This window comes from Macaca mulatta, chromosome 3, assembly GCF_049350105.2.
Source record: "Macaca mulatta isolate MMU2019108-1 chromosome 3, T2T-MMU8v2.0, whole genome shotgun sequence".
In the NCBI taxonomy this organism is placed as follows: Eukaryota; Metazoa; Chordata; class Mammalia; order Primates; family Cercopithecidae; genus Macaca; species Macaca mulatta.
This window is the reverse complement of record NC_133408.1, coordinates 15,017,893-15,028,633: the sequence shown is the minus strand read 5'-3', so window position 1 is coordinate 15,028,633 and position 10,741 is coordinate 15,017,893. Positions and strand designations below refer to the sequence as shown.

Genomic DNA, 10,741 nt, shown 5'->3' with positions numbered 1-10,741 from the left:
CTCGGAGAGGGGGATAAAGATTAAAGGGAACCAGGAAGAGAATGTTCTGCTGGAGCAGTGCTTGCCTGAGTCCAACTTGGATCTAAACATCGGATTTCAACTTCAGGACAGTCTCAAATAACAGCGTTGTAAGGTTTATTTGGGTAGGAAAGGGGGACAAGTGAGGTAACTGATCCTTGCTTTGTAGACAATGCAAGACAATTATTTGTGGTGAAGGGACTGTATGCCAACAAGTGTTACTCATGCTTTAGTTAAAACTTTAAGTCACCTAAAACAAACAATTCTAAAGAACACTGGTAGAAAATAGGGGCCGGGCACGGTGGCTCAAGCCTGTAATCCTAGCACTTTGGGAGGCCAAGACGGGTGGATCATGAGGTCAGGAGATCAAGACCATCCTGGCTAACACGGTGAAACTCCGTCTCTACTAAAAAATACAAAAAAACCAAAAACAACAAAAACCCAAAAAACTAGCCGGGTGCAGTGGCGGGCGCCTGTAGTCCCAGCTACTCGGGAGGCTGAGGCAGGAGAATGGTGTGAACCCGGGAGGCAGGGCTTGCAGTGAGCTGAGATCCGGCCACTGCACTCCAGCCTGGGTGACAGAGCGAGACTCTGTCTCAAAAAAAATAAAAAAGAAAAAGAAAATAAAAGTGTAAATGTTTCAGACAAAACCAAGGCAGCGTGATGTACGTTATATGGCAAATAAAACAAACACGTCCTAGGCCACAGAGCAGACCCCAAGAATGCAAGAGGGTTTTAAAGGAACAGACAGAAATTTTAACTGCGAAAACCACGAAATTTCATGACTGTCAGCTACAACAGCAACGAATATATGACCATTAATAGTAAAGTTCTGACCTTTAAAATAAATGCAGGCCTATGTGGAACAAAACTAGCCTCTTTAACAATGAAAGGAAAACACAAAAACCTTACAAAAATAGACATTTATTAATAAGCATTTATAAAATTCAAAATCCCCTCTTTGAAGTATAACTTTAAAAATTACAGGCTGTCTTCTCAAAGCAGAGGTCAAATCACTTTTACACTTTAAGGATTCAGTGCAACATCTTTTATTTAATAAAATAATTAACAAACATTGGCAGAAATTAACTTACTCAAAAAGTCATACTAAACTTTGTTATGACTTTTTATAGAAAAATAAACTTTATTTATTTTTTTGAGATGGAGTCTTGCTCTGTCGCCTAGGTTGGAGTGCAGTGGCACAATCTCGGCTCACTGCAGCCTCCACCTCCCAGTTTCAAGCGATTCCCCTGCCTTAGCCTCCCGAGTAGCTGGAATTTCAGGCGTGCACCACCACGTCCAGCTAATTTTTGTATTTTTAGTAGGGATGGGGTTTCACCATGTTGGGAAGGCTGGTCTTGAACTCCTGACCTCAGGTTATCCACCTGCCTTGGCCTCCCAAAGTGCTGGGATTAGAGGCATGAGCCACCTCACCCAGCTGAAAAATAAAATTTAAACATATCTCTTCGTTTTTATAAAAAAAAAACCTGATACCTTTTGACATTTCAGCTTTAACACACATGAATCTCTTCTGCATTCAGAAGTGCCTCAAACTTGAGCTATTTCCTGTGACGAGCTCCAAGCCCCTACAGAGGAAGGGGCTGGCCTGGCCTGACGAGGCAATGGATGGGCCTCATGGCCTGGAAGTCCCCACATTCCCTGCAACTCTGATGCGGGGCACACACAGGCCCGAGTTTATCATTTACTGGCCTGTTCAATCAAGTCCTCTCGACTTTTCTTGTCAGAGAACTGAGTCAATGTACTGAACTTGTTGTTTCCCACACCTTCTCCGGAAACCCTTGACTCAACCAAACTTCTTGAGGCTCTGGTCATCAGGGCGCAAGGCGCTGGCCGGCAGGAGTCAAGCATCTGAGGCTGCACTGGCGACATCCTTGCAGAGCACCACGATGGCCTCCTCTTCACTGCTTGGCGCATCATCTGCGGCCTCACACACCATCCGGATGTGGGCTAAGAGGGTGTCAGGCCGCTGGGCCCCCAGCCAGATGTCCTTTATGTAGAGAGACACCAGGAATGCTGCGGAGGCTGAACAAGAGCAGGGGATAGGCCGTCAGGATGCACACCTGCTCAGCTCGAAAACAGGTCATCCTGCCCACAATGCAATGGCTTTGCCAAGTGCCCAAATAAACCGTGCGACAGGCCTGTGCAACCCAAGGTGAGCAGACCGATACAACAACTCATTCTGCCTTTGCTTAACTTTTGTGTTAATCTTTTTTACTAAAAAATTTTTTTCTTTCTTTTTTTTTTTTTTTAAGAAAAAGACAGGTCTCACTCTGTCACCCAGACTGGAGTGCAGTAGCGTGATCTCAGCTCACTGCAACCTCGACGGCCTGGGCTCAGGTGATCCTCCCACCTCAGCCTCCAGAGTGGCTGGGACTACAGGCATGTGCCACCACGCCCAGCTAACTTTTGTAGAGACAGGGTTTCACTATGTTGGCCAGGCTGGTCTCAAGCGGTCTCCCCACCTCAGCTTCCCAAAGTGCTAGGATTATAGGTGTGAGCCACTGTGCCTGGCAAAATTTATCTTTCTTCTGATGAACATGTGTGGATCCCCTCAAAAAGCTGTTACAAGACAAGTCTCAGTCTGGTTCTGACCGTCCATGCCAAGAATGAGACTGAAGTTTGAGAAGAACCTCCCAGAATCATTTCCTACCATTTCCTCAGTGGCACGGGTAAGGAGGAAGAGAAAGCTTTGCAGGCAAAAAGGCCCAACTCCCCAACTGCGGCCAGACCAGAGGGTGAGGTCGCCCCTGCTACCAGGTGAGTCCACCCGCTAGGCTGCTGGCTCCTCCCTCCCCTGCACCCCCACATTCCTCCGTGAAAGGATAGCCCTCCGGGTTACCACACGCACCTCCCTGGAGCTCTAACGGCCCCCTGGAGCCTGTGCTACTCACTCATTCACACTGCTAGGCTCCTACCTAGTGACTGCCAAGTACACAGACTGCACATGGGCACATTTGTACGCATGTGAAGCTACATGCGCACACACACGCACACACGCAGCTGGCCACACGTGAAACAGAGCTCGTCATGTGGTTAATGGTCGGAAACCGACTGCCCCGCGGGGTGGAGGGATGCAAAGGTTCTGCAGTGCCCTCTCTGCGCCGTCAACATAACCAGCACCAAAGGTTTCCCCTGTAAGCGAAGACAAAGACTTCCTTCCCTTCACATTCACTGCCCAGTGGCAAGTTCTCTACAACCCCAGAACCGTAAGAAGCCACCTAAACAGGCACAATAGCCAGCTGAGGAAGTCGGCAGAAACCTAAGCGTTCCAAGCATAGAAGTCACTCCCGCCCCAGACCCACTTCTGCATCCATTTCTTCAGCCTCCAACGAAAAAACCAGCCTTACCTCGTGTGGCTTCGTCCTTCTCACTCAGAGAAGACAGGCAGAGAGCTTCCATGGCCGGGTGGAAGGGGCTCCCTGCCTGGCCCTGGGCGGCCACCAGCTGCAGCATGACCAGATTGAACAGGCAGGCCACCTCCTGCGCAGGCCCCGCCAGCCCCTCGGCCCCACAGAGCCGGCTATACAGCTTGAATATGCTGCTCCTCACGGCACCATCCTTAAGGAGGTCAGCCACGACCACAGGGTGTGGCAAAATGTGGCTCTTAAGCCAGCCAACCAGTCCTGCAGCCTCTGCCCTGCTGAGCGGGTGCTCGGCCACCGACCGCAGCACCCAACTGACTGCCACGGAAGCGGCGGCATACACGGGGCCTGGTGCATTGCTCTCGGGGCTGGCTGAGTCCACAGGCTCCTGAGTGGGGTCAGGAACAGGGATCACTGGTCCCCAGTAGGTCAAGATGGACCTCAGGAGGCCCTTGCATGTCTCCAAGGTAGATGCCATCAGCTCAGGGTCGGCCATCTCCTCTGCCTCCCCAAGCCTCCTCTTTCGGCCCCGTGGGCCTTTGGCTCGGGCTGGCACGACAGGCTTGTTTTTATCCTTGAGCATTTCTGTGAAATGCACAAAGAGAAGGTAGTGAGACGGGGGTCCCTCCTGCCCACACAGATCCAGATGTGGGGAGGTGTCAATGGGGGACACGCAGGGCGGCTTGCATGTCCTGAGCACCTGGCCCTGCTCCCACGTCAGGAGCCTGGTGAGTGCTCGATGTTTCACTATGCCTGTCATCACTGTTGTTATAACCAACTCATTAATCCTCACACCGTGAGGCAGGCGCCATTACTGTCCTCTTTAAACACAGGGAATCAGGGCAGCATCAGAGCTTCAGTCCAGGAGGTCTGGTTCCAGTCTTTTCCTTAACCCTGCACTACAGGATGAGGTGGCAGCAAGTAGCTCACAGCCACCCCCAGCCTCTTTACAAGTGGGCACCCTGACACTAACGTAGGTGAAGTGACTTCTCCAAAGACAGACAGCTAGTCAGTAGCTGGGCTGAAACTCAAAGGCTGCCCAGCTCCCCCTCCAGGGCTCCAAGATGGATGTGTCCCATCTCTGAGCCTCATTAGCTTTGGAAATGTGGCTGAGAGGCAGAGAGAGAGGGAGAGAGAGAGAGAGGGAGAGAGAGAGGTGTTGGCTAATCTGGGCCAGTCCTGGGTCCTGACACTTACTCATGAGCTCCCGGGCTTGGCCCTTCTCAATGGCTGCTCTCAGGTCTTCCTGGAGCTTGAGGTCTCTTTCAATGAGGCTCCACTTGTGCAAGAGGACAAGGACGTCCTTGGTGGAAAGCACTGTCTCATTTACAGTGAATCTGTTCAGGTCCTTGAAGGCCTGTATGACGGTGGCCCGGTACCTCAGCACAGACTCAAGTGTCCCGAAGAAGTTGGTCAGCTGGATGGGGGCCAAGGTGGGCCTGTTTGGGAGCCAATGTTACAGACTGAGCAAAGGCTGCCTCCCCAGCCTGGCAGGCAGCACTGCGGCAGCCTGACGACATTGCACACCCAGAGGTACACACAGTTCCTGCAGGAACCAGCTTTTCCTGCACAGCAGACATCTAGCATGGGCCCCCAGGATGCAGAAAAGAAAAGTGAGCCACTCCAGCAAGGCACAAAGGGGACCTGGAGTATGATCTGCACCCCAGAGGCACAGAAGCTTCCAGAAACCCTGGCTAAACAGGGTGGCCAAACACACAGCTTGAGTTTGGCCACCTCAAACAGCCAGGGTGCCAAGGGCCTGCGAGGGCTCCACTCTGGGCCTGCCCATTTCCCTTGCTCGCTGACCACCAGTCTGAAGTGAGAAAAACTCAGGGAGGCCCTGGGACAGCGTCATCACCCACGGCCAAAACCTGACTGATGGCCACCAGGAGGAAACAGATCTCCCTGAACTCCAAGAGAGTTAAATCCTGTAACATCGCTTCCACGCAATTGTAAACGTAAAACCAGTATTTTAAATAGCAATTGGTTCTTAGACACCAGCATGTCTTCCGACAATCCCTACATAGGAAACTTTGACTATCCAGCATGGACTTAACAATTTAGTTTTAAACAATACAAAACAAAAGGCCTTGTTCTTTATCAAGACATTTTTCCTTCTGAGACTACAATCCTCTTGCTATCAACCTTCTGGTTCCGGTTAGCATCACTTGGCTCCCAAATCAGAAATAATGAGTGCACACTGTGTATTTTCTGTAACATGGTAGATTCGGAGGGAAATTTAGCTCTTCCGAGGAAACCAAAAGCATGACTCCAAGGGATCAGGTGAAAATACTGAAACATTCAAGAGAATTCATGGACAATGAGTCTTCACAGGCTAATATAATGAAGGCAGAGGCAACCTTGGGAATACCCTGTCTTATGTTAGAGTCATAGAAAATACTTTCTTTCTATGAAACATCACTTGATTCTAGTGTTTGAATCACAGTATCAAGGTAGATGGCTCGCCAGCTAAAAAATGACCTCAAACAATGCATATTCGGGTTTGAAAAGTATGTTAAGTTCTCAAGGCCTTGACAAGAAGCCTTATAAAGTTGAAGGGGAAAGAAAGAGCTAATGAAATAGATGTTCTGATACTACCTACACCTGACACTGGTACTCTGCCCCAATCCACAGCAGGTCACACAGCCCAGCGTTCCCCTGGTACAGCCAGAGTCGTGACCGAGACATGGTGTCCACAGGTGGCAGACCAACACAGCATCCAAGAGGCCAGGAAGGACCCCCTGGCGGGGGCAGAACTCACCTCAGGTGCTTCATGAGCACGACAAGAACATAAAGGAACTCGTTGACCAGGTGCAAGGCAAGCCGCTTGGTGGGCTCCCGGGAACCAGGCTGGCAAGGGTGCTGGCTCTCCCACTCCACTGCCTTATCCCCCAGGTTGGTCACCCACAGTGTGTGGAGCAAGGAGATCACATTAGACAGCAGCGGAGTCTCCAGAAACCTAAAACCAAGCACAGCAGCCTTCAATCTGCCACATCTTGTCCTTTCAGCAGGATCAGACGATCCCCCTCCATAATCCTATCTGCTCATCCCCCTAGACAAGCATAGTCTCCAAGTAAAAACAGGGTGCTTGCTATACGAACGCAGCTTCCACACAGGACAAGGTGCCCCTTCCTAACAGAAGACTGCCCTAAGTCCCTCCAAAAATTCAGCAGCCACTGGGGCACACTAATAAAAACTGTCCGGTTCATGATAACAACTCAATTTCTAAAACAAGCCATTATTAGCCAGGAACATTAGCTAATTATGCCTTTTATAAACCTGAAACAGTACTGAAGTTGATGTCCAAATACACATTCTAATTTTGGATATTAATTTCTTCCCCACACCCCCTTTTTTTTGTTGTTTGCAGGTATACTTGGATATATTACTTTCTTTTAGAGAAATTTCAGGAAATACTTAAAAAAATGCACAGAAGGGCCTGCATTCTCCCAGGCTTATTATAGTAGTTAGTTCTTTGTAAGACAGAGCCCTCCCGCCAAGTGCTGTCTGCTGTGACAGGGTCTTCATCTTTTCAGTCTCAAACAGCAGGAGAATCAGGAATCATAATAAATCATCAAGTTCAGACCCTTGGTGCTGTTCCTCCAATGCGGGCTCGTCACTGATGACAGACCCTGCACTGACAGCAGAGCCCTGTAAGCTGTTAGACCGGCCCTCCTGCAACAGACGGCTGCAGCTGCTAAAGCCTTAGCGAACAGGACACTACTTCAGAGCACAGAAGGCTGCTGGGACACCAGGGGAGGAGCCTGACCTGAGCAGAACAGAGCCAGACAGGCTGGCAGAGACTCTGCCAGATGTGAACAGCAGCTGGTGTCTGCTGTCCCATGGCAGACAAGAGACACTCAAGGAAAGGCTGTGAATGGAGGAAAGGCACTTTGGCACTGCCAGGAGCAGGACTGCCAGGCATATGGTAGCATTGGAGAACGCTGCATTTCAGAGAGCATGGATTTTACTGGACATTTCCAACCAATAGAGCTGGCAGCAGATACCATTGTTTCTGTTCCTTTCCTTCCCACCTGACGCGCACCTCGCATGCAAAAGGTACTTACTTGCTTTCAAGGATGTGTAAAATCCATGTTAAAAGGCTATAGTCTCGTATGATTTCATAGGCAGATCTGGCAACCTGGGCAGCATTCTGTAGAATTTCCAGAATCCAATTCTGAAAACCCCAAACAAGAAGTTACTCTTCAGTGAGAAAACCCAATTTACTTGATTAAAGAAACCGTTTTAAAAATGTAATGGTATGGTGCTATTACAGGTGGCGGCTGCAAATGAAGCCTGCTGTGCTAAGTCTGTCAGAGTGGTGGCCGTGTACGAACGTGCCCTTCCCCACAAGTGACAGCCAGAAGACACAGACTTCCACAGCAATCTCTGGGCCCGGGGGATCCCACTTCCGTTAATCCATCATCTGGAGCCCACCCACAAGCAAAGCTGCACCACAGAAGCCAATGGCCCAGACGCGCAGCCGCCGGCACAGGGACTCTGTGAGGCCCGCCTCCAGGCCAGCCACTGGCCACCAGCCATGAGCCACGCAACCCTGTGTTTACCACCTGGAAGGGAGGACATAAAAATGGGACTGTCCCCTGACGTGTTCGTGGGGTGCTTCAGAATTCTCACATGCCACAAAAAACAAAAAGTTACCATACTCAAATTCAGTTTAATCAAATGGGCTTCTTCATCTTGACTTACTCTATTTACCCACATTTTACATATGAGAAACAAAAGCTGACTATGCTAGAAATTAATCAAAATACTAAAGGCTTTTCCTATTTCCTTCTACCACCTACCTGTAATATCTAGAAGGCACACACACCAGCTCTTGGTTCCTGACTGGTTAGGTGAGGCTGTCTGTTTCAACCTGACTCTTGCTTTCTAAATGAGTTCTAATGGCCCCCAACTTCTGTAGTAGGTGAAATCCTGGTGATTCCAAAGCACCTCAGTCACTGACAGGGGGTTTCTAGACTTTCTGGCCACTCCGAAGGCTCATGATTAGTGATCAGTACGCCCCACTGATGGCCTTCGTATATGCCAAGGGCCATATACACAGTAGGAGGGCCACAGTAAAGAATATGCAGAGGACACACGACACTGGGGGGTCACAACAGTGCAGCCTCGAGTGAATCCACCTGCTCTGCATGCAGGGAGCGGGACAGGCGCTGTCAGTGTCTCACTTCCCCTAACTGAGAGCCAGGTTTAGGTCGGTCATGTCCAGGCTGGGAACTGAATTCATACGGACTTGACTTCCAAACAAAACCTTAAGAAGCCGCACAGACCTCTCGCTTTCAAATAGGCTTGCGGAACCCATGTACCTGTGCCGCCTCGTCACACAGTGGGCTGTAGAAGAAGGACAGGATGATGTGGAAGATGCCACGGCGGGCACACAGCTCATAGCACTGCTTGTCACGGATCCCCTGCCGCAGAAGGCCAAACACCCACTCCTGCTCCGATTTTTGCTATAACCCAGGCACACAAAAAACCGTTGTTAAGTAAGTGAAAGTCCTTTCATCTGACAACTGTTCAAACACTACTATTTTTAAGTGGCGGCAAAGGTTGTAACACAGCAGCCCTGACCTCCATGTCTGATAATGAAAAATCCCTGATCTCATCTTTGATTCTATTTCTTCAGGTCAAAAATGGACGATCGAGTCAAGTTTAAATACTGAAGTCAGATAGGTATTCTATGAAAGAATATTTAATATGAATATCTAAAAAAAGAATTTAATATTTAACCCAGTGATTCACCAGAAAATACGAGAATGTCGTAAAGCTCAGGACTCTGAAGCAGAGTTTTGAAGGTGTGGGGCACCATGTAGAAGTGAGGCCACAGCACAGAGGCATTCCGAAGTGCAGGCCTGCGTGGTCACTGCCTGCACAATCGTGTGGGCTGTGCAGCACACAGTATCCATGGGGAAAACGGCAGTAGACAATGGCGGCTGCATAATCAATTCAGGGGCCTGTGGAAGGCCATGAGGACTGTGGAAGCATACCTCCAAGTCGGAGCTGTAGAAGAACTGGTAGAAACCTGGCACTTTGTCCATGTTCAAGTACTCGTGCGACAGCAGGAAGTTGCTGACCTTCAGATACATGTGCTCCTCTGAGAACACAGGCAGACGGTCAGTCATGGCAGGCCCCAGCAGGACGCCCCCTGGTCTGGCAGCACTCAGAGGCCGGCGTTCTGGGTATCAGACATAAATCCCCTCCCAGGAACTTTTGTATCCTGACCTAGAGGACTGGCTCTCGAGAATGAGAACACAATTCGACACCTCAGCTCTATACTGCACACAGGCTTGCTCTCCTGGCTCAGAAACCACTGCTGGACGTTGAGTCCTTCAGGGACCTCGCCACCTCCCCCTCCCCAGCTCCCGTCCTACAGCACAGGCTCAAACCAGCAGGTGGGAAGGCTGGGACTTGGTCACACATCCCACAGATCAGGGCTGACACCACAACAACCTGCTGCACCTGCCTCTAGCTTCTCACTGAAGGGAACCGTCACAGCAGGGGAGGCTCAGACACTGCTGAGTGCCTCTGGAATGCAACAAGGCAGAGGCAACAGACACCCTAGCTCCTGCCATCTCCTATCCTTGGATCGCCAATGAGTCTACCCCATGACCAAGCTGCCATGCACACGCCCCACCCCGACATGAGCACCAGTGTGGGACAGAGCCACACCCAGGACCAAAACCGTCATGGTCTCTGCCAATTATTTTCTTCCCCTTCCAAATCTCCAAGGCAAGTAAACCCATGGAATAAAATGAAATGGGAGCAGATGAAAATCAGATCTGAATTCTAATAGCAACTTGACTGTGAACGAACTGTGGGGCCTTGACAAGCTATCTACCCTCGGGAGCCTCAGTTATGAGTGTGGGGGATGGGGTGGAAACAGTGAGTGGGCTGTTCCCTCATCTGAAATAGAACCATGTTATACTAAAAGCACCCTGTGGTCCCTGATGGTACCAACTTTCTATGATTCTTCTCTCCATAACCAAAACCAGTCTTAGAATGAGCTCACTTCTAGTCACAGTATCTCAGCAGTGGTAGCCCCATTCCTGTAACAAAAAGGAGCCTTGTTCTAACAACGTGGGTTATACCTGCACAGTACTCATACACCAAAAGCTTTGTAGCCAAGGACCCGTAAGCCTAAGCATGAATCAATGATTAATAATGACGGTGATGGTGACGGCAGCTATCACCGATGGGTTTTGACTGTGCCAGGCACTTACATGTGTGTGAGTGTGTGTGATCTAGGCCAGGTGTGGTGGCTCACACCTGTAATCCCAGCACTTTGGGAGGCTGAAGCAGGAGGATCGCTTGAGCCCAGGAGT

General features: G+C 49.9%; 1 protein-coding gene across 2 annotated transcripts in view; it reads right to left on the bottom strand.

The window, feature by feature from the left end:
* URB1 (URB1 ribosome biogenesis homolog) overlaps positions 1–10,741 on the bottom strand; it is an 81,101-nt gene that overhangs the window by 2,293 nt on the left and 68,067 nt on the right. The window contains exons 33-39 of one of the 2 annotated variants that reach the window (XR_003727897.2): positions 9,407–9,513; positions 8,729–8,872; positions 7,469–7,578; positions 6,163–6,360; positions 4,599–4,840; positions 3,387–3,986; positions 1,513–2,061 (exon numbers count right to left, since the gene is read on the bottom strand). Coding sequence is in view for 1 of the 2 variants with exons in the window: in XM_015133032.3 (XP_014988518.3) it covers positions 1,880–2,061; positions 3,387–3,986; positions 4,599–4,840; positions 6,163–6,360; positions 7,469–7,578; positions 8,729–8,872; positions 9,407–9,513 (1,583 nt within the window). In the remaining variant the exon portion in view is untranslated. Of the gene's footprint in view, positions 1–118; positions 2,062–3,386; positions 3,987–4,598; positions 4,841–6,162; positions 6,361–7,468; positions 7,579–8,728; positions 8,873–9,406; positions 9,514–10,741 lie in introns of those variants that run through there. The other variant, XM_015133032.3, reaches the window with a different exon arrangement.